The 24,179-nt window shown below is 48.3% G+C and overlaps 1 protein-coding gene across 1 annotated transcript; it reads right to left on the bottom strand.

Moving 5' to 3' along the window:
- Positions 1-11,756: 11,756 nt before the first annotated feature.
- Ribc2 (RIB43A domain with coiled-coils 2) lies at positions 11,757-24,129 on the bottom strand. Its single transcript, XM_034517175.2, has 7 exons — positions 23,817-24,129; positions 23,034-23,115; positions 20,881-21,225; positions 18,684-18,802; positions 15,289-15,516; positions 12,781-12,947; positions 11,757-11,984 (listed from the first exon to the last, which is right to left on the bottom strand). The coding sequence occupies exons 1-7, from the start codon at positions 23,928-23,930 to the stop codon at positions 11,906-11,908; spliced, it is 1,134 nt and encodes a 377-aa protein (XP_034373066.1). The 5' UTR covers positions 23,931-24,129; the 3' UTR covers positions 11,757-11,905.
- Positions 24,130-24,179: the final 50 nt, after the last annotated feature.

Here is a 24,179-nt window from a genome sequence, read left to right as displayed (position 1 = left end):
TTGTCACACCCCAATTCCAGAATGCTGCTCGTTGTGTTGTGTGGAACCTGATGTTGGACTCCTATCTCCTGGAGACCAGGGGAACAGGTGATGTTTTTAGTTTTTACTGCCCCAACAGCATGGCTTTGGAATGGACCTGACTTGGGGGTTGGGGAATGAGGAACTGGCAAATACACATACAGAAACGCTGGCGTCCAGTGGGCTAGGGGAGCTGGGAGTTCTGGTGGAGAAACTCCATGTGTTTATTTGAGCAGCATAGGGAGGGGGCTGGTTGATGGGGGTAAGGCCTGTCTGTGGGGGAGCAGTCTCAGGCTGCAGTCTTGGGGAGGAGGAAGCTGTGGTTGATAATTTCTGCATACACTGTCATCATCCCTATTTGGACCAGGGCAAGACCTTGCCATTCCCCTGAGCTTGACCCAGGGAAAGCCTGGCATTCCCACGAGTCTGAGGCATTGGTGTCTTTCCCACGGCCATGCTTCTATCATAAGTGCTCATTCATCCAAGGGCACACAAGCTTCCTACATTTATTGGACTCACTAATAAAAACATCAGCATCACACTCAGCCATTTTGTGGGTCTATTTGAGTTGGATCTTGCCTATGAGTTTGCTTATTTGTCTCCATCCATCTGCTCTCTCTACTGCATGTCATTTCTTACCTGCTCCCCAGTGGTTAGGTTTGAACCTAGGTAATGAACTAAGCCAGAGCTCTCCCACTTTGATGGTTTGAATGAGAATGTCTCCCATAGGCTCAGATGCTTGAACACTCTGTCCCCAGTTGGTGGCATTGTTTGGATAGGTTTTTGGAGGTGTGGCCTTGCTGGAAGAAGTATGTCACTGGGGGTGGCATTTGAGGTTTCAAAAGCCATATACTGCTTTGAGTTTGTTGGGTTTGCTTCCTGCTCAAGATTCAAAATAGGAGCCCTACATCCTGTTAAGGCTTGCTGCTTTCTGTTATAATGGGCTCTTACCCCTTTGGAATAAATAAACGTAAATAAACATTTCCTTCTGAAAGATGCCTTGGTCATGGTGTTTTATCACAGCAACAGAAAAGTGACTAAGACATCCACTGAGCTCCAACCGAGCCTCTTAGTTGCTACAGCCAGGGCCGTAGCACTGTGCCTGCCACAGCATGAGCTCTGTGATGGTTAGAATAGGTACGAACCCCATAGACTGGTGTGTGTGAATGCTTGGCCCATAGGGATTGGCAATATTTGAAGATGTGTCTTTGGAATAGATGTGGCCTTATTGGAGGAAGTGTGTCACTGCAGAGACTGGCTTTGGGGTCTCATATATGCCTAAGCAATGCCTGATGTGGGACACAGTCCCCTTCTGCTGCCTTCGGATCAAGATGAAGAACTATCAGCTCCTCCAGCACCATGTCTGCCTGGATGCTGCCATGCTTCCTGCCATGACGATAACGGACTAAAACCTCTGAAACTGTAAGTCAGCCCCTTTAAATGTTTCCTTTATAAGAGCTGCCTTGGTCATAGTGTCTCTTCTCAGCAATAAAACCCCAACTAAAATGAGCTCTCTGTAGGCACATGTCATAAATGAAAAACAGCTCTTCTTTCCAGAGTGTGAGCTCTCTGGGGCAGAAGCCCCTTCTGGCATGTTTGAGTTTGCAGAGAAGAGTCGCCCAGCATTAGTATATGACTTGCAGGGGCTACCAGCCAAGCACAGGTTGAATGTGATTGAAATTGAGTACTGCCCGTCTCTACATGTGGCCTCTCCAACCTAGGAAATGGTTGTCGCACTCACTGACACTGTTGAAGCATTCCTTGACTAGGAGAGACCAAAGACTTAGGCTCAATCCAAATTCAGATTAAATGAACTTTTTCGTTCTGCTAATTGGATGTCAGCCTTGGAGCCAATGCAACCTGCTGTGCGGAAGTGGGGTTCAGGTGGGGTTTTAAGGCAGACATCAGAAAGGTGTGTGTTACAGCTGTCCATGGAATCCACCAACAGTGGGGCAGGAAAACTGTCTAGCTTCCCTGGGTTGTCTTTTCCTTCCCATTATAGAGTAATAAAATGACTGTGTCATCCTTTTCCCATAGAGATAAGCAGGCTTTCCAGAAACAAAGGCAGCTGTTAACACTCACGGCCCATTATCTTCATCTTATCTCACCTGCAGGCCACTAGGATCTCACAGGCATTCCAGAGCAAAAAGCCAATGGCCCTTACGGATGCCTGGCTCCATAGTTAAATCTCCTTACTCATCACGGGGGACCTGTGTAATTTATCACTCAGGTCTGAACACTCTACTGGCTTCATTTCTGGGCAGGCAAAAAGCACAGTATCATCAGGTCAGAGCTGGCTGTCATGACCCCACAACACCAGGCTTGGCTGAGTATGTTCTCTGACAACCTCAAGTGTCTGTCTCTCAGGTGCCACGTGAGGATTTATCTTGCCTGGTTGTCCCTCATGTCAGTGTCCTGCCTTTCCCTCCCCCACCCCCAAACACACCACAGAGCGTTCCCCGTTATCAACTAACAGGGCCAGATAACTAGGCTACAGTGAGCCTGGCCTGTTTTCCCCTGGGTAAATTCTTCTCTGGTGGGTCCTCAATCTATAGCAGTCAGTCCCTGGAGGGCTGGTCCCTGTTCCAGGCTCTCAGCAAGTGTGAGAAGGAGGAGCAGCAACAGTCATCAGAACCCTGACTGTTTAGGTTCAGAATGTGAAACTCTCCCCAGACACCTTCCCCAGGCAGCAAACCTAAGTCCTGCAGTGTTCAAGGTTCCCTAGTAGCAGTGAGTAAAGCTGCCCCTGCCCTGAAGGAACAGCATCTTAGTGGTCAAGAGGAGGGCAGACGATGGTTCCATAAATCGGGCAGAAGAGCCCTGGAGGTAGGAAGGGTGCAGGGGGGGGGGAGGGGAAGAGTAGAAAGCCTCTCTACCTAGGGGTCAGGAAAAGCTGGCCCCCTCTAAGGTAACTTCCAAAGAAAGTGACAGCCAGTTTGAACCTGAAAGAAAAGCTTGCTGAGCAGAGGGCTTGGTGGGTGTGGAGGGAGCCCATGGCAGGAATGTGGGGGAGGATCAGGCACAGCGAGGAAACAAGTGCTTGGGACAGAGGCAAAGAGAGGAAGCCAGAAGGTGGTAGCTTCATGTGGACTTCCTGTTCCTCTCTCAGTTGGAAAGATCTGGCTCTGGGGCTGTGGTGGCTTGGGAAGGAATGTGGGTGGACAGGGGAGGACTAGGTGTACAAGTGAGGAGATTAGGTAGATGGTGGCTTAGATCAAGGTGGCTACCTAGGATCAAGGTGTCTCACCTCTATAGGTGAGACACGCGGAAGTTCGGTACACACACACACACACACACACACACACACACACACACACAGAGAGACAGAGAGAGAGACAGAGACAGAGAGAGAGACAGAGAGACACAGAGAGAGGCAGAGAGAGAGAGATTTTGAAGACAAGCAACAGAATCTGCTGATAGGGTCCGTCTCCCTCCTTCTCCCTCTCCCAGCTCCATAGCTGCAAGCCTACCACTTCTTCCCCATGGGATTAAACTCTGACCCACACAACCCTCCCATGGAGAGGATGAGGCTGGAGATGGGGCCTATGGACTGCCCATCTAAGCAGTTGACTCTGGCTATTAAGACTCACTGGTCATGAACTTGAGTTAAGAATGAACACTGGACCAGTTAGTGGGCCACTCTGGACCTCGTACCAGAGAAGCAAGCCAAGGACACTGAGTGATCTTAAATAAGAGATTTAGTGGTGACTGTCTGGCTCCTATTCCTGTTCCCGGCAGACCCAGATGCTGAGAATCCTGCCCTAGGTTCTGCCTGGACATCTTGTCAACGAAGCTGCACTGTGGACCTAAGCCCTAGGTGAGAACCTCTGGGGTGACTAATTCAGAAACAAGTCTGGTGTGGAGGAGATGGCCCTAGCTGCAATTGTGTTTTTTCAATACACTCTGGAGCGTTCTGGTTCCCAGATTGTGGCTAGAGGAGTTGGAGTTTCTCTGACACCATTGAAAGAAGAGAGTTTGGGGCATTTTCTAGAATGGTTGTCCCATGTCAGGGCCATGCTAAGATGCTGGTCTCCTTTATGTTAAGTTTCAAACCCAGAACAAACAGCTGAGGTGCCTATTTAACATATCAAATCAGACCTGGCCTCCAGGTTCTCCCATCCCTCTGTTACAGACTATATAGCTGGTCTACTTTGTTCTCTACCCTGAACGCTCCAGCCTAGGGACTGGGCTGCCCTTCCCCCAGAGGCGAGGCTTTCCCTATATAATCCAGACATTTTGATTACCTGCCCCGTTTTGTACCTCCTGGCTGCTGCACTGGTTCCCCTCTCTTCCCTTCCCCTCCCTCACCCCTCTCATCATATGGCTCAAGGTCATGATGGCTCTGGACTCTCCCAGACATGTCCGCCTCCCTTTTTATCTACAATAAACCTTCTCCACCATACCTAGGAGCAGTCAGGGTCTTTCCTATTTCTTTTTTTTTTTTTCATTCACTTCAGTCATAGAAGAAAACAAAAAGGGCAGCTCTACAGACATGGACTTGGAAAGGCTGACGTTGTCAGATCTGGCAGAGGCCATGGACTCCACGGTGGGCAGCATGTGCCTGAAGCTAATGGTTAGGGAAGAGCCCTGACATCTGAGGCGTGGGGAGCGATCGAAGGTGAAGCCCCCACCCTGTAAATGAGCTCTCCACTTAGCTCCTTGCCTGGCTCCCCTCTGACTACAGCCTCTCTACAGTCATTGTCTCAGCAGTCCCCAGCCCCTCCCCATGCTCTGCCTGAAGCCAGGCTTACGACTGCTCATGGCACAGCATCTAGACCTATTGTCTCATCGCACTGACACTCAGAGTGGCTGTTGCCCAGGTTGTCAAAATGACCTTCCTTATCAGCCTCCTTTGTCTACAGCGAGACTCTAGTGTTTGTGGAAAAATGATAGCCAGGACTGAGTGGAGGTTTGAGAGGCAAGGGTCGCCATCTGCTGGTGGATGTGGCAATGGCCGACAGCGACAGCTCACTGAACACTGGACTGGGTTTGTTAGGGATCCTCCTGATAGCAGCAGAAGGGGGTAAATGTGGGGTTTTTTTGTTTGTTTGTTTGTTTGTTTTTTGTACATTTCCTCTACTCCTAGCAAGTAGCCTCCTGTTTCTCTGCAGTCATCCCTCTGCCTCCCTGGGGGAAAGTCTTGCAGTTTCTGGAACTTTGAACATGTAGAATCTGGTGTTGTATGTCTTTCATATCCAGTATGGTGTTTCTGCTCTTGGTTTCTGTCTCTACCTTTTGGTGGAGTTTATAGCAACTTATTTCTTGTGGTATTAGGAATACAACACAGATGTGCACTTTGTTACCTGTTGGTGAACACTGGGGCAGATTGAGTGTGGGGCTATGACAAAAGAGAGGCGTCGTGTAACAGTCGTTTTTAAATTAATTTATTCACTTTACATCCCAACATCAGCCCCTCCTCTCCTCCCACTAATCCCCCACTCCTCCCTCCCCTTTTCCTTTGAGAAGGGGGAGCCTCCCTTTACATATCACCCCTCATTTTCCCCTGTAACAGTCATTTTATGGACATACATTTTTCATTCCTTTTCTGGTCCCCAGGGTAAGCACATGATTGAATTTGAAAAAAGTCCTTTTCCCAGTTGCGTTTTGGCTGTGACTTCCGCACAGTATCCATCCTCCAACTGTGTCTGTTTCCAAGGGTTTTTGGTACATTCAGTGTTCTCCAGCCATCAGAACTAATTCTACAACATCCTTAGCACCCAGAGGAACTCTCTACTCTTTCGATACCCTCAAGACTGTTCCTGCTTTGTCTCTAAAGATCTATTCTCGACATGTCCTACATAAGATGCAGTCCTACTGTGTGTGGCCTTTTGTGACAGGGTTCTTCTGCCCTTGGAAGCTTTTCAAGGCCATGCGTGCTGTGTCTGTTCTCTTGGCATCTCATTTCTTTCTAGGGCTGAATGATCACTGTATAGAGACATCACATTTGTTGATCCATTCCACAGATGGACATATAGTGTTTCTGTGGACATTCAAGTTCTCTGGAGTACTACTGAGGGGTAAGATTGCTGGGTCATGTGGTATCTCTGCCCCAGCTACTTCTGAACTCAAGGAGGCCAGTGTGCTCCACCCACAGCCAGTGTGCAGCCCCTCCTGCTGCCAGGGCACTGCACTGGCAGGGAGGAGTCCCAAAAGCTTAGGGAGTTCACCTTGTTTCTCTCCCAGAGGTTGTAGCCCTGAGCTGCTGTCACATTGGAAATAGGTTTTAACTTATTTTGTCATTTTCTCTTGCTTATAGCAACAGAGTCTAGTATGGTCACCCGTTGGAGATAGGAGCCTAAGATGCTCGCACTTTCAAAACTGCGGCATCTGAGAGCTGCATCACCTAAAGTTCCTGGAGATCCAGTTCAGACGGTCGCTTCCACTAGCAGTTACCCACCGGGGCCTGGTTTCTTGTGTGTAATGCCCTCACACGAGCCTTCTTTTGGTTTACTGTGGAGAATTTAATCTTAGGAATGCTGTGGGTACCGAGTCGTGCCTGCTTTCTTCCAGGGCCAATTTCTGTTAGTGTCTAATCGGTACCATCAAGTGCTTTTCCAGTCAGCCCTTCTTCACCCTGGCAAAACTAGCTTGAGGCCATCAAATTATGTTTTCTGCTGGGGATTTCTCTCACTTCTATGAACTAATCAGAGTTCTGGGATAACAGAGGAGTGTGCATATGGGTATGAATTCTCAAGAACCACTACAAGGCAGTACAGAGAGACGTGGGAAACTACAGGGGCGTGAGAAGGGAACAAAACCCCTCATTCAGGACCATGTTTCCTGCCGAGTGTCAAGAACTTAAACACAAGTGAGAATATTACATACACTACTGCGTACAGTAAGGTGATGTTCTTGTCTAAGAGCAGTTTCCAGCAGGACGCAAATAACAGTAGTAGACTCGGCTTGCTCAGAGTTGGAATGTTTGAGATATTTGAGTTTGGTCCCCTTAAACCTCTCTCTTGCCTATACCCCAAAGATGTACCCCACAAAGCCTCCTTAGAATTTTATTTGCAGAAGGAACCTAAGAGAAATAAGTAATCAGGTTCCTATGCTTTTCTGCTTTGTAAATTTTGCTTAATCTTTGAGCCCAGTTATTATATCCTTTTAACGTGCTTAGCTTTAAAAATCTCATGTGCAGCTATTAGTTTTCCTCAACACAGTATTTTTATTAATTATTTTAGAATTTCATACAGTGTACCCTGATCACACTGGCTTCCCAATCCTCCCAGATCTATCCACCCACCCTTGCGTTTCCCCCCTCAAATAGACAAGAAATAGAAAAAATAAGAAAAGAAAGAAAACAATTATAAACAAACAACCCCACCTCTCCCCTTCCCCCCTACCAAGTCCAATTTGTGTTTTCTGTGTACTCATTGAGGCCTGGTCAGACTCCCAGGGGCCAGCTCCTTAAAGAAAACTGAGTACACCCTTCCTCCCCTCCCCCTCCCTGCAATAATCTATCAGCTGCCAAGATCTACACTTGAGCAACTGGATCACAATTTTTAAGGACTCTTAGCTTCCTGTCTGGACAGTTCCATTGGGGTGGGGGGTGGTGGCCCAGAAGCCATGTCTCTCCTTCTCAGTTGAGAGTCTATTCATCAACACCACTGCAAAAGGTGCCTCCCTGGCCATCGCAGCTGGTGGAATCACAGATCATAAACAGCAACGTGGTTTCCCGTCACAGACGTCAATCTGCAGGTGTGGGTGGATAGACCTGGTTTTGGGTGGCAGTACAGACCATGGACATCAGCATGGCCCCTGGCAGGTATAGCTGTTAGTAAGACACTCGAGGTTTCATTCTCTGTATAGCTTGGTTGTGGAGTGCCCTGTTCCTTAATGCGCTCTCCCTTTCTCTCTCAATGTCTGGGCATAAATCTGAAGGGTACATTCTCTCAACCTCTCACTAACTTTCCTTTGATTCACTCTAAATCACACCGCAGCCCTTTTCTGAAATGAATTCAAGGTCCCCACTTGACCTGAGTGGACTTTCCCTTAGTGACGTGCATTTAAAGTTTTCCTCAGCTCCTTACTCTGAAGAGTCATCACTGCTTGGTGTCTGGTTTTCCATCTCTCTGTTTATGCTGAACTAGTCACTTTCAAGTTCGGGCATCATCAGTGAAAGTGCTGCGGGCATCCCTGGGCCTGTGGATCACTCAGGTGGGTTAACATGACTGCTGAGTGCTGTTATCTCACCTTTCTGAGCTCTTATTTCAGAAGGGTGTTTTGTTTTTTGAGAGAGGGTCTCAGGCTGACCTCAAACTCTTTGACTCCCCCCTCCTCAGTCTCTGGGGTGCTGGGATTAATGGTATGTGTCATCACATATAACTTAGATCTGCCTTTTACAGGCAGCACAAAACACATTTGAAGTATCTGCAGAGAAGGAGATGAAGCAAAGAAAGCAAAATATTAACTGTAGATGTGTAGCTGTGGGTGCATGCATACTGTACAATTCTTTTTAGCTTTTCTGTGTTTCAAGTATTTTATAATAGAACATTAATAATAAAATTAAAAGACAAAAATCTAAAGCCCTCTGGAGCATTCTGTTGGGTGTGTAAAATCTAATAGGCTATTCAGAAACAGTGGAGAGCTCCTATCTGGACCCTGGGTCTAGTTTCCAGCTGTGGGAAATCACTTAGGCTAGAATGTTGCTGGACTAAGGTTGTATCCCAAGCTCTGAGGTTAGTTCACTCCCTTTCTTTTCCCGCTTGGACCACAGGGAACTGTGTTGGTGGCCACCAGCAGAGGATGCCTGTAACAGTACCAGAAAGAGACTTCAGACTAGGCTCTCCTTTTTGGGACACACAGACATAATTACATAACGGTGGTCTCCTGGGAATCGATATCAAGCTATGTCTCTGCACACTGAGTCCTTGCATGTGGACTTTAGGACTGCTGATGGTTGCAGTCTTCAGTGCTCGAGTGCGACTCAACCTTGCACCACTTTGCAGGAATGAACATCTACTCTCAAATCTTCCACTGGGTCATAGGACATTACCTGCCTAGGGACTGTCATGAGATCTCAGACTTGAAGAGGCCTTGGTGCTTATGGAGTAAAGAGACATCCCCCCCCCGCCCCCATTTCCCAGTTCTCACCGTACCTCCCTCATCTTAGTTACAATGTCTCTTGCTGTGAAGAGACATCAGTGACCTTTGGCAATTTTTATAAAGAAAAATATTTAGTTGGGGCTGGTTTACAGGTTCAGAGATTTATCATCAACATAGTGGGAAGCATATAACCATACAGACAGACATGATGCTAGAGACGGAGCCAAGTGGTCTATATCTGGATTGCTGGGCAACAGGAAGAAAGTGATTCACTAGGCCTGGCTTGACCTTCTGAAAACCCAAAGCCCACCCCTAGTGACAAACTTCTTCCAACAAGGACATGCCTACTTCAACAAGGCTGCACCTCATAATAGTACCACTCCCTATGGGCCTGTGGAGGCCATTCTTACTCAAACCACCACACTCCTCAAAAGGTGACACCTTAGCTGGCTGTCTATTGTTCACCAACCGAATACTGCCCCAAGCAGACTTGTTTAGTCAGGGCACCAGTGCTCACCGTAGACTCACTGACAGATTCATGTGCCCCTAGGCATTTTATTCTGTAATGGGATGACTTGAGTTTTTACCCTCTAATAGCTCAGACTGTAACCTTACTTGCTGTGGTGGTTAGAATAGGTTTGACCCCCATAGACTCATGTGTTTGAATGCTTGGTCCACAGGGAGTGGCAGTATTAGAAGGTATGGCCTTATTTGGAGTAGGTGTGGCCTTGTTGAAGTGTGTCACTGGGGGGGGGGTGGGCTTTGGGGTCTGCCCAATGTGATCCAGACCCTCCTCCCAGCTGCCTGTGGAAAACACTCTCCTCCTGGCTACCTTCAGATTAAGATGTAGAACTCATGGCTCTTCCAGTATCATGTCTGCCTAGACACTGTTGTGCATCCCACCACGATAATATTGCACTGAACCTCTGAAACTCTATACTGTCCCCAATTAAATGGCTTTCTTATAAGTGTTGCTTTAGTCATGGTGTCTCTTCACAGCACTAAGATACTTGGAAATAGGGTAATTATAAGTGCAGTTGTTAACATGAAGACAGTACATCCTATCTCAGTGTGACTGGTGTCCTTATCTTCTTGGCATCTCCATCACAAACTTTTTTTTTTTTTTAATTTTGGTTTTTTGAGACAGGGTTTCTCTGTGTAGCCCTGGCTGTCCTGGAACTCACTCTGTAGACCAGGCTGGCCTTGAACTCAGAAATCCGCCTGCCTCTGCCTCCCAAGTGCTGGGATTAAAGGCGTGCGCCACCACCGCCCGGCCATCACAAACTTCTAACCCTCAGAACTGTAAAGAACTACGAATGTCTACTGCATGGTATGCTGTAGTGCTTTCAAGGGTCCCTCCCCAAAACATCCACACCTACCCTTTCTTCCTGGCCTGTGTTCTTGTCTTATAATGTACTCTTAGAATCTGAAGCTCTTGCTCAAGAAATGATGGCTAGGTTCTAGAGGTAGGTGCCCTGGGTTTGGTAGTGGGGCCACCCAAGTATATAGGTGGGCACCATGTAGCCCACAGAGGTTTCTCTGAAGGGACTGGGCCCTGGTCTCTTCTCAGATGAGTCTGGTTTCCATGGGTCTCTGGCAACATTTTAGTCAGTATCATAGGATTCCACATTACTCCAAAGAAGAGAGGCCTAGTCTCCTTGAGGCTGGAGCCATTCACAGGTTGTAGGAGTGGTCCCTGAGGAAAACACAAGGCTGTATGGAACCACCCAGATGAAGTGAAGCCTGTAGGAAGGTGTGGGTGGGTCCTGCAGTTGACCCAACACTGTGAGCCACTTTGTCACTACCACTGGAATCTTGCTTCACATGGGTGTTTTTAAAGGACAGGCCTTCAAGGAAACCTGTTCGTAACTGTGGGCAAAAGAGGTGGCGACTGAGTGCATGCTGTTCTACTGCTCTGGTTACCTCAATTCAGGAATAGTTTAACGTTCCTGAAAGCCCAGCAGCTGTTGGCCATGTCAGCGGTAGCCTCTTTCCCAGAGAGATGTATCTGTGATGGGTAAATGTGTAGGTCTCTTTGGTCTGAATGGCCCACTCTGGGGATGTCCAGACCAAGAAGGAGCACTCTTGCTGGTGGAAGTTCAAGACAGAGTGGATGTGAGCTGAGGTGAAATGAGTGCTTGTGGACCACATCCCTGAAGGGACGGAATACTTACTGCCCATCTGGTGACAGGATCTGGTGACAGGATGTGGCATAGGGCTGCAAGCTAGAGCAGAGGCCTAGACCCTAGAATGGGAGCTACACAGTAGCACCAGAGACTGAGCAGATAGAAGAGGGCGTTGGGTCCTCCCCCAAACACCAGGGCTCCTAGGTCATCCTGCTTTTCTTACAGCAAGAAATAAAAACTGATGCTTTATAGAAGCCACTGTTGCCTGGGGTCTTTGTTACAGGGGCTGGGAGGTAAAAAGGCTGAAAGCCAGACTTGGTGGTTTCAATCCTGAGTGCTGACATTTTCTAGGGGGTGGGATGGCAGCAGGGAATCACCATAAGCCAGATGTGTTCTTTTAAATCAGATCCTGCAACTAAACAGAGAGTGGTAAAGAGATTGGTCCCCCTTTGTGGTGAGGATCCACGGAGGGAGCGCTTCGCGGAGCGCATGGACCAGCACCTAGGATGCTCACTGAGTTAGAGGAGGACTCAGCACCCGGCTGGGAGCTTGAGCAGCACACAGGCCCTCAGTGTAGCCGAGCTCCACAGAGCAGAGCTTGGCCACACACACGCGCATGCCCTTAAGGAAGTGTTCAGACCAAGAAGCAGATTCACTTTGAAATGAGTGACTCCTAGTGGACCACACAATAAACAACGAAAGAGGAGTCTTTTCTATTAGCGGCTTCTTGTATTAAACTGTGAGAAATAGTCTTCTGTGGGTTGACTTGAGGAGGCTGCATCTATTAGTTTTTTCCTAATGACAAAAGAAAAAAAGATGAGCAAACATGTGGGGCAAAGCCCATTAGCATTTTATCCACACACTACAGAATCTGTCCAACACTAACGAGCTCAAAACAAGAGCTTCCCAGGCCTGGAGAGAGGGCTCGGTGGCTAAGAGCACTGGCTCTTTCAGAGAACCCAGGCTCAGTTCCCAGCACTCACATGGAGGCACACATCATGTGGAACTCCAGTCCTAGATCTGATGCCCTCTTCTAGCCTTTGTGGGCACTGCATGTAAGTGTAACACAGGATTCATGTAGGCAAAACACCTGCACATTATTTTTAAAAATGTGATAAATTTAAAATGTCAGTGACTCATGGGGACATCCCACATGAATATGACTGCGTCTTGTCAGGTCATGTCTGAGTGCTCCTTTTGAGCCCCAGTGGAAGCCATGGCAACTGTCAGACCCAGTGCTGACAACTGGAGCAGACCCCTGGGTTCCCTTCAGGACTCAAGTTAAGGATAGAATAGGTGGGTAGCAAATGCCTACCTGGTCACTGGCTACTTTATCTGGCATGGACACACCCCAGAGCTACTCTTGGGGTTCTGTCCGTACCCAGCTGGCTGACATGTAAAAGAGCCCAGGAGCCCTGCATGAAGAGGCCAAACAGTGGACTACTACTGAACCCCAAGGCTTGGCCATGAAGCCTCCTCAGGAATACCCCTGATTTCCCACGTGACGTGTGTTCCTCAGGCACATAAGGTACATGGTGACCTACGGGGCTGCCCACCTACTCTGCACCTACTTGAGGTCCCTGGCACTCACTGTATATACTGCTGCCTGGCCAGGCTGAGGTTGCTGCAGTCCAGGGCCCTGCGCTGTTCCCGCAGCAAGCGCTGCTGCTGCCGCTCATGCAGCAGGCTGGCCTGAGCCTTCTGGATCCTGCGCCGGTCCCAGTCCATGCTGTGCTGGCGCTCTTCCTCCTGAAGCCTCTGGAGGAGGAAAAGGGATTTACTACCTTCTCTTGGGCCCAGGAGCCTTGGGGTTCATCTGGGAAGCCTGGGCTCTTTTTATGGATGGGGAAACTCAAGCTTGGAGAAGGGGAAAGGAGGTGACTCCCCCCCACACCCACACCTTTGTCCTGTGTGGCCTGGCTGCTTTCTTGCCCTCAAATGGCATTGATGACCTCTTACTCCTGAAGGAACAGTGGGGACCTGGCTTCCCCAGTACCCCCAGCCAGGCTGATTCCTGATGGGTCCTCAGGAGGGTTCCCAGCTGGCTTTGCAAAACCAGATACTGTTCCTAGCAAGCTGTCCAACATGGGGGTCACTTGTGGGATCCCTGAACATACAGACATAAGCCTCACTCAGTGACAACAGTGTCACCATGAGGTGTGTTGGGGCTAGCCTAGTTCCAGATAACCTGTCTTTCAGCCCTGGACATGCACTCCAGAACCTTCTTTGCCAAGCATGGAGCCCTCTGGAGGACAGTGGGGAGAAGTGGCTTCCAAGAGGGCTCAGCTCGGCAGACTTCCCACAGATAGTCTCCCAGGAGAAGCAACAGGGTGGGCCAGGCTGAAGGGACGATGAGTATCCACACCAGAGGGACAGGCCTGTCCAGCATGCTCTCCTGTCAGGACAAAAGTCACCCCACATTGGTTTAGCCACCTGCCACCTGAGAGGAGTGGCCATACTTCTGGGAATCTTAGAAGCCTCTCTGTAAAGAGACTGCTCAAAGACACCCTGCTGCCAACACACTTGCTTCAACGTGAACTCAGTTTCCCCAGATCACCCGAGGCTCAGAAAGCATGGGAAAGACAGAGTAGCAAGAGCCATGGAACCAGGGCCTGAGCAACAATTTTAATGTGGTCTTTCTCCCTTTGTGTGTTCCTGCCTTTAGATCTTCTAGATTAAAAACTGGACCAAAATGCTGGGTTCAGGGCAGGTGGCCAACCTTCGTTGCACAGGCTCGCTGAACAGAAATATGACAGACAGGCCAGGCCTGCCATTTATGTTCTATTCTCTCCATTCAGACCAGCCTGTGTACCTCTCACAGGCCAGTCCATAAGCTCTCACAGGCCAGCCCACCATGTCCCTCTCACAGGCCAGCCCACCATGTCCCTCTCACAGGCCAGCCCACCATGTCCCTCTCACAGGCCAGCCCACCATGTCCCTCTCACAGGCCAGCCCACCATGTCCCTCTCACAGGCCAGCCCACCATGTCTCTCTCACAGGCCAGCCCACCATGTCCCTCTCACAGGCTATACATCCTGGGAGTCACTTTGGTACAGGGGTCTCTTCTCTATTCTCCAGGGACATTTTCCTTCCCTGACCCTCCAGGACATCCCTCTGGCATGTCTACCCACCCCTCTCCTGCTGGCTTCAGTGGGTTCCTGCTTTATAAATGATGGCCATGCCTGAGTCCCAGACCTCAGGGTTCCTCTTCCCTGTCTGCACTTTCCCATGATGGCACCCCAGATTGCTGCCTTGCTACTCTTTGTAACAACTCCCACACTTAAGGCTCTAGCCTAGGCCTTGTTTTGAGTCCCGATCACACACCTGCCCCCTCCTCAGCTTTCCCCTACCTACCCTTTACCTGGAAATTATAGGCAGAAAATGATAGGAATCCCTCAGTAGCTATTATTCTCTTGTCCTTGATAGAAAAGGGCTAGTGATACATTTCCCATCATCCTTTATAATTAGATTAACTTTCTAAATGTTGTCCAATAAAACATGACTGGAAATATCTTCTGAAACTCCTTTAAATTGTTATTCTTGCTTCTCCACAGTTTGCTTATGTATGTGATGGCTGGCATTTGAACAACCATTATACATGAGGGCAGGACCAGATGCCAAGGATGCCAGAACACAGTGGCCACAGAGCTTCTATTCAAGCCCGAGACTGCTCTGAGGATCGATACATATAGACAGATTCTACCTTGTGTAAAATGCTGGAGTTGGTGCTTTTTTGGGTTTCTTCTTTTTTTGCCCCATCAGGCAAACCTAACCCCACAGATGTCTAATGGACATTATACAGTTGACAAATTCAAAATTGTACTTGCAAACTCCTGACCCTCTCAGCGTGCCCCTTGCCCCAGCTTCCCATCTCTGTCGACACCAGTTCCATCCTCCAAAAGGCCTGCAGTCACCCTCCACTTCACTCTCACTTTTGCTAGATACATCCTATATGGCCGGATTTTCTGGCTCTTATACCTTACCACAGTGAAACCCACCTGCAGCAGAAGCATCTCTCAGAGTGAGCACTGACACAGGAGCTGGGTGTGTGGGCAGCTTAGGGGCACAGAGGTGGCTCTGTGGTCTGGGAGGGACTCACCAATTTCTCCTGGATTTGCTGCTTCTGTGTGAACCAGATCTCCTCCAGCTGCTCCCGGTTCATGCCCTTCCAGCGGTCAAGGACCACATGGTGTGGCCCAAAGGAGCTGGCCGCCTGCTGAGGGTTCTCAGAGAGCAGGTCCCCATGCAGCAGGTTGGTGATCTCGGTCATGTTATCTTCTTGTTCTTGTTGTTTCTCTTGCCTCTTTCTTTCTGCCAACTCCACAACCTGTGCAGAGAAGGACCTCAGAATGTGCTAGAGTAACTGCAGGGTCAAGACCTCCGATCTGGGCCCTGGCTGCAGGCTGGAGACCCCAGCTATCAGAGCACTGTTGGGCAGAGGCTGGGCTCTCGGTCATTCCCCACAGCAGTGTGTACAACTGTGAATTTCTATACTAACTTGTGAAAGCAAGGCACTGCCCCACTGGCTTGTCTCTAAGCAGTGCATCCCGTGATCCCTAAAACTTTTAGACACTTGTACACAACAAGCCAACACGGTGTGACAGCTAAGGGTGTAAGCACACTGCTGCCCCAGCAGTCCTGACAGTTTCAGCATGGCTCGTGGTATCTCTCACAGCAATACAACAGTAAGACAAAGATCAACCTTAAATCTGGGCCACCCCTTCTGCTGGCAGGCAGCCTGTATAAGGGACATGGAGAAGGAAGCTCTTGATCTTGCTTGACTTTGCTCACTCTCACTGGCAAGTCCATTACTCCACTGGGGTTAGGACCCACTTCTTTGGGATTCTGAGGTATACTGGTGTCCACCTCATGGGCTGAATAACGACCATTGGGTTTCTGGACTTTCTGTCAGCCATTGTTGGAATAATCTGACCCATAGCCTGTAAAACTATGATAAATCATTCTATCAGTTCTATTGTCTAGAACCCCCTGACAAACACAGATGGATTAGGAGACATTTCCCAGCATCAGCTGATCTTCTTAGAAAGAATGGGCAGAGGACTTGCAAGGTGTAGAATGGGTTTATAATCCTAGCTAGCCCATACAAAAGACACACAATCCAGGTATTTTATTTACAAGCTGTAAGCCTTTATTGGGCAGATTTGGAGCTGTATTAACTTATTCCCTAGTTATAAAATCTCTTGCTACTTTCTGTTTTTCTTGGCCTGTGCTCATAGTCCATCTCCTCTCATGGCAGCCTCCTCTATCTCCGTCTTCTTTATTCCTCCTCTACCTGCAACTCCCTCACTTGATCCTCAGGTCCCATCTTTCTGCCTCCACTGACCAATCACAGGCACGAGCTTTTTATTGACCAGTTAAGTTGGGGAACAAGGTTTCATATAGCATCATTTGGTATATGAGAGGATCTGTTCATTGTGGTTGCAGGCCACATCTTGAGAAGCCAGTATTTAGCATTAGGATACAAGCGGCATCAGACCAACCCACTACAGGCAGGGGCTTGTAAGAGGACAGCTGCCTTGTCATCCAGCATAGGCTTTATCACAGACAAGACCAAATTCAGATACTTACCATTTGGAACTTGGATATCCTTGGAAAATTGCTCATCCCTTCTGAGCCTTTCTTTATCAATGAAATGGCGTTAGTCAGCCTTTCTGTAAGGCTGTTAAATAGCCAAACTTGCTAACGGGATTGTTGCCAGGGTTAAAAGTATCAGCCACCAGAGTTGGAAAGATAGCTTAGTGTGTAAGAGCCGAGGACCTAAGTTCTAGTCTCAGCACCCACAGCAGGAAGCTTCCAGCTCCCTGTAACTCCAACTCCAGGGGATCTGACAGTTGGCCTCTGAAGGGACCTGCATTCACATGGCACACATGCACACACACGATTAAAAAAATAATCAAATAAATCTTAAACTTATGGCTACCATTCAGAGTCCTGACAATGTGCGAAACTGTCCTAACACCACATGGGTTCTCAAATTGAATAGCAAGTGTAATAGCTATTCCTGCTGACTGTGACACTGTGCCTGACCATGGGTGTATTCAACCCTATAAAACGTGAGCAAGGGAGGCTGTGCGGGTTCTAGGAGGACATGGATGGGGCCAAGCACATTGTCTCCTTTCTGCGCTGCTGGAACCCTCTCCATCAGCTGCTCCAGCTCAGCCAGCCTGGGATGGACATGCAGCAGGAGGGGACCATTGGTGTTATATCAGGGCCACTGAAGCCTAAGGTGGGCCTTACCAGAGCAGTAGTGCATGCTGTTGGGTAAAGTGGGTATTGCCTTTACCCTCATTCTGCAGATGGTAAAACAGGCATCTAGGGGCTTGCCTAAGGCTGCAGAGAAGGGCTTTGCCTGGCACCTTGCAGGCAGGCTCTGAAGCCTGCATGCTAAACCCTGCTATCACATCACCTTCTGAAAGAATAAACAGTCCCCACTGTGCCTGCCTGCTAACAACCAATGGCCCATCTGAGATGTTCTTTTCTTCTTTGGAACAGGGTCTCTCTGTGTAGCCCAGCAGGGCCAGGAGCTCCTCCTGCCATATCCTTAAAAGTGCCAGAATCACAGGTGTGGGCCATCATGCCCAGTGTGGAATTTTCTTTTGCTTTTAATTTTCCTGGCTAAATGGCAAAGTCTGTTACCAGTCAGGAACAGGAGCTGTGAGGCTGAAGTGCAGCTTCCTCAGAGAGAGGCGCTCTGACAATGAGGCCCTGAGAATCCATTTGCATGGGGAGCTATGGAGTCTGCGGGTATCACTATAGAAGCTTATTAAAATAGTATGGACCAAGCCAAGCTTCATGGTACATGCCTTTAATCTTGGCACTCGGGAGGCAGATGCAGGCAGATCTCTGAACTAGAGGGGGCCAGTCTCCTCTATATATTGAGTTCCAGGACAGCCAGGACTACATAGTGAGACCTTGTCTCAGTTTAAAAAAAAAAAAAAAAGCAAGAGCAAATATGAAATAAAGTCAGCTATTTTCTTCCTAAGACTATAGGTCTAGAGACAGAGTAAATCACCAGGAATAGAACCACATATGAAAACAAACAAACGCCGGGCAGTGGTGGTGCATGCCTGTAATCCCAGCACTTGGGAGGCAGAGGCAGGAGGATTTTTGAGTTTGAGGTCAGCCTGGTCTACAGAGTGAGTTCAGGACAGCCAGGGCTACACAGAGAAACCCTGTCTCGAAAAACCAAAACCAAAAAAAAAAAAAAAAAAAAAAAAAAAAAAAAAAAAGAAAGAAAAGAAAAAAGAAAACAAACAAACAAAACAAACCACAGAGGAGGAGGAGGAGGCAGTTTCCAAAGGAGCAAGAAACTTGGAGTCACTTCAGGAGGGGCTGGAGGACAGGAAGCTCATGGGGAAGCAGGCAGTTGGGAAGAGGAGGGTATGTTAGTGGCCCTGACTGCCTGATTACTGAGCCTATGACCCAGTAAGACTCAGACAAGCCCAGACCAAGGGTGTTCATTGGGGCAGATACCTGGTCCTTGTTGAACGCTTTCACGGCTGCGCAGACTTCCTTCCTGGTGGAGCCTTCCAGCTTCTGCAAGTCTCTGGCTGCTTCATCGAACTTTAGTAGCGTCTGAGTGTAGAGGTGTTCTGCCAGAAAACAAGATGCCATTAGCCTGAATATGCTGACCAGAAGCACCACCCAATGGTGTGGTGATTCACACTCGCTCCTTACCATGGGACAGAAGGGGGACTGAGTGGAGGGACAGGAGACTATACGCCTCACAGGTTCTAGTAGATTTAAATGTAGCTTTTACATCTTTGTGAACAGGGGTACTAGCAATCTCTATGGATTGATGACATTTGTTGTGAATTGGTAATGTCTGCAGCAGTCCTGAGGTAGATTAGTTAGGCCTTGCTAACTCTGGCCTATTAGGAGATGGTTTCAATCTTACAAAGGCAAAAAGTGGTAGGAACCCAGGAAAAAAGGCTGTAGAAACCAGTCAAGACCCAGTGCAGAGTGCCAGGTCACAGGTACTTGTGGAGCAGGAGTGGAACTTTGCTAGGGCAGTGAAGGGGACAAGGAAGGATGAAGGTCAAGGGCACCAGGAGTGAGGTATAAAGGCCTGTAGCCAGAACAGGCTTCCAAACATGGCCCAGCAGTTAGCAGCAGCTGTTGCTTAACAGGGCTGTTGCCCCATCCTCATCTGTGAGGCACAGTGTTGATGAGCAACGGATATGTGAAAGGCACTGGCCAGCAGCTTCTGCTTTCTGTGCCTGTGCTGTGAGGGGCTCCTCCATATCTCCAAAACCTAAGACCACAGACTTCATTGTGCTGGGATGCAGGGCCTCCCACTTGCTGGGCAACTGCTCCAACACTGTGCTACATCCCAGTCCCGAAGGACCAGTCTCTTTAGCCTTTACTTTCCAGCCTCTGCATACCTCAGTCTTCATTTGTTAATCTGGCCCGTACCAGAGGGTGATGAAGAGCCGAGAGACTGGGCCCCCGTATTGCTCGGGACACACACGTAACATAGAGAAATGGGTTTCTCTGCTGTCCTGTAACTTGAAAGCATACAACCCTCCCCCAAATAGTATGTGAGAAGTCTCATTCTGCCTGTCAGGTTGAGAGTGGACTAGAGAGAAGAGGAAACAGTTACAAAGCCAATAGCAGAGTCCTGTCCAGGAGACACAATGCCATGGCTTGTCTCACGGTGGTGGCAAGGGGTTGGCGGCTAGGGGGAAGTTCAAAGTGTATGCAGGAGTAGAAGGGGCACAGTTGAGGATGGCGGAAGGTGAGGTCAGGATTGCCTCCCAGCTTTCTGGTTTGACAGGCAAGGAGGGAGCTGAAGGAGAAGCAGATTCAACAGAGCAGCCCAGCGAGGGAACTGGCCCTGGGAGTCAAATAAATAAATGGATATATCAAGGAGGCTGAGACTGAGAACAGACAACCCTCAGCCAGGCTGGCCACAGCAGCTCTAGGACATGTGAACAGAGGAGGCTGGGAGGAGCCCAGGCTGAGCAAGGAGAGTGAAGAATCACAGTCACATGGACAAGAGCAGCTGAGGAGGGGAGGGAAGTGGCTCCCACTTAGTTCAGATTTGCTCTTCAATCACTAGTGATGTCCCCAGAGGACCAGATACTGCTGTGACTGCTTGTCTAGGAGGGGCTGACCGCCTTCATGGAGGCAGAATATGCTGGATTTGTTTTGTTCATCCCCCCTGGAAAGGTTTGTGTCTGAATCCAGAGGTTCCCCGGGTCCAGAGTCCTGATGGGGACCTGCTGGCACCAGGTCTATGACCGGGCTAATGGAAGTACCCAATGGAACCTCCATTTCTACACCCAAGAGATTTGCAAGATCTCCACTTTAATTCATCTTCCAAGCAGGCTGAGCCTCAGTGCCTGCCTCCAGGTTCCTGCCCTACTTGAGTTCTGCCTTGGCTTCCCTCAGTGTGTGACCTGTAAGTTAAATAAACCCTGTCCTCCACAGGTTGCTTTTGGTCAGGCTGCTTCATCACAGTAACAGAAGGACAGAAGGCAAACCAGGACAATAAGCAAGCTCAGGATGCTCCTGTACTGTGGAGGCATGCTGGGAGATGCTGACTCCTAGGGCTCAGGGTTTGACTTTTGTAATGTTAGTAGGGCTTTGAAAAGCATCCACCAAAACTGAGCTAGAGAATGACTTGCTGGGAAGACTCCTGTGCTCACCTCATCGTCTCTTTCCTTACCTGCCAGTTTGTGGTCAGCCTGGGCTCTCTCCCACTCCCCATACTGCTGCAGAGCCCATTCTCTATTCTGTTCCTTTTGAAACCTCTTCCTCTCTTGGAAGTTCAGATCCTCTCCCATGAACTTCTGCATTCCGGATATGGTGTTCCGCACGTCATTGTCTGAAACCCGGGCTGGAAGCTCTTTCTTAAGGGCCAGGGGGTCAGACAGATCAAATTCACGGCGAGTTTCTGGCTTCTGAAAGTTCTGCTGGAAGTCATTGATAGCTCTGCACAGTTGTTTCCTGTGCCTCTGTTCCCGGTCATTCATTATGCACATGACTTTGTCGTTGTGCTTCATCTCAGCAGCTAGGAAAGACACAGTGTTCTGTGTATAAGCCACGACGGGTAGAAATGAATCCTGCTTTACAATAATTTTCATGACTTAAAAGACAAGGTTCCCAAACTATAACCATTAAAGGAGCAGTATCCACATCCACAAAAACAGACCTTAAGTACACAGGAAAACCAACTGAGAAATGAGCAGAGACCAGGACAAGGCCCAGCACTGTAAAGAAACGCAAGTGGGCAACACACTTAGAAAGTAATATTAACCTTTCATGGGACACTTAATGAACTTCAGGAAGAATGCTTAAACGGTTGCCAATGGCTGCAGCAGTGATAGTGTGAGGATTGAGGCTGAGATTGTCCCACGTACTGCTTGTTGAATTATAACTTTATACACTTCTCATAAAGCAATCTGACCCACCCATTCCACTCCAGTATCCCTCTCACATATACGCAAGGGACGTAACACGTGGACAGTCACTGCAGCAGTATTTGTCAAAAAACAAAAAACAAAACAAAACAAAAAAACAAACAAAAAAAAAACCCTTAAAAATCTGGGTGTGGTAATGTGCACCTTCAATCCCAGAATGTGGAAGGCAGAGGCCAGCCTGGTCTATGTGGCTTCTGTGCTACCTGCATACACAAATGTTCACACATCACACACACTCACAAAACATATAGATGCAAAGACACACAAAAGCAAGTTCCTATTATTATAGTTATATAGATGGTGCAAGTATAACACAATGGAAATGCACATTTCTGTAGAAGAAAAAGGGGAGAAATTATGGTGGAGGAGAGCACTTGTGCTCTATACAATGCAGGTTGCAGAATGAACTCGTAAAGGAAAATACCAGAGGCCAATGTGGCAAAATGTTGACATTAGACCTGGTGGTGGCTGGTACATTGTGTCTGGTACATTGGTGTTACGAATAAAAATGAGCAGGACTGAAATGTTTAGAAAATGTATAATAGTATAATAAAAGCAACTCCCTCATAATCCAACCACTCCAACATTAACCTCTGACAACAGATTTGACCTTTTTCTAATCATGCTTTAAGACTTAAGTTGGTAGCCCATTTGTTTCTAAAATTTTATCTGTCCAGCTTTTTTATAAATTTTAAAAACTCTCATGGTATTTTAAAGAGCCAAATGTTCAATGGTTTGGTGAAATTGCTTGCCAAGTTAGGGAAACTGGATTCTGTCTAAAATGTTGAGCTATGGCCTAGAACACTACTTGAGCCATATAAATCACCCAGATGGCTCGGGAACTTAAAACTCAAAACTTGACAGGAAGAATATGCTCATGTAGTTAACTGAGCACAAGAAAGTATACAATTTAAAAAGACCATGAAAATGACAACTCTCTCTGTGTGTGTGTGCGCTTGTTCATGCTCCAGCACACAAGTGTCACTTGATAGCAACAGCTGTCCTCTGTAGAAGGACAGCGTTGAGTTTTGAAGCAGAGAATGTTTACGTATGTATTTAAAGCTTTTCCTTTTTTAGAGAAAAAAATTTTAAAAAACCACAAAACAATGCTAATCTGATTTAAAATGTCTCTCCTAAGATGTGCTAAAATTCAATAGCTGCTTTTTCTTGAGAGGAATAAAATGCTTATTAAGTCAACTGAGCACAAGAGATTGCAAAATTTTAAAAGGAGAAAGACCATAAAAATGATAACTCTTGTGTATGTGCTCACACCTGTGCACATGTGAGTGTGTGTGTGTGTGTGTGTGTAGACACAAAGCAGATGCTCTAGTTTTCTCAGTTGTGCAAAAAGGAAGACAGGAGGCCCTAAGAGATAGATGGGCATTTTAGAAATGCTCACCAAAGGTTTCATGCCTAGCTTTGTCTGTTGCTTCTTTTATCTTCTGGTGACGAACTTGAACATCCCAGGCTTGTGTGTCTCCCTAGGAATGGACAAGGGAAGAGGGGTTAGAGCCAGCTAGCATTATTCAGTAGGCCACAAACCCCCTCATCTGGCCACAGCATCAACAGGTTGCCTTCCCAGGCTTGGATGCCATTGCTTATGGCTGGGTCTTCTGCCTGCGCGCTGTTAGCTGTCACCAGAGCCTCCTTCATTTCCTACACACACACACACACACACACACACACACACACACACACACAGAGTCTCTCCTCTCCTCTCCCCCTCCCCTCTCTCCCTTTTCTCTTCTCTCCCCTCCCTCCTCCACTACTACTACTATACTTCTTCTTCTTCCTTCTTCCTCCTCCTCCTCCTCCTCCTTCTTCTCTCTCTCTCTCTCTCTCTCTCCCCCAACATTGTTTAAGTACCACTCCTCTGTGAAGCCCTCTCTGATTTCCCCTCCAGGCTCCAGTAGGTGCTGGTGTGGATCCCACTGCATTTTCTGTGTTTTAATGTCTGCCTCTAACACTACTGCAAGGTCTCTCTCCTCCTGGACCCTACTCAGACCAGCCAGGGCATTTGTCACCGGGAATAAAACAAATGCCTTTCTACCCGTTCTGGCTCCTTCTGGGACACTCCTGGGCAGGTAAGGATTTCCAAGCCCACCCTGCCAAACTTGGTGTTTTCCATATTAAGGCTCCACCTGAGCCTCAGCTCCTCTCTCTCCGGTCCCTAGTGCCTCACCCCAATGATCCTGTTCCTGGCGTCGAAAATCCGTCTCTGCCTGCACAGCTCCATGTAACGTATCCTGGCTAGGCTGGCCTCCTGTTGTAGGTCCTTCGCCATCGCTACCTCCATGGCTCTGAGATTCGGCGGGGCTTCAGAAGCTTTCTGAACAAACACGGTAAGAAAAGCCCTCGGAAATAAGCAAGCTACAGCGCCGAGAAGCAGCGCCCACAAAAGTTTGAGAGCAAGAGTTTCCCCGGCGGCCACCCACAGCCCGCTTTCCTTTCCGCAACGAGCTGTCGCAGGGATCTGATACCCCGGGAAACGCCAACCTCCGTTGCTAAGCAACGGCGCCTCTCTCGCTCGCTCGCGCCAGTCTCG

The sequence above is a fragment of the Arvicanthis niloticus genome, chromosome 13 (assembly GCF_011762505.2).
Source record: "Arvicanthis niloticus isolate mArvNil1 chromosome 13, mArvNil1.pat.X, whole genome shotgun sequence".
Classification (NCBI taxonomy): Eukaryota; Metazoa; Chordata; class Mammalia; order Rodentia; family Muridae; genus Arvicanthis; species Arvicanthis niloticus.
Note: the sequence above shows the minus strand (reverse complement) of the source record. Positions and strands in the feature narration are given on the sequence as shown.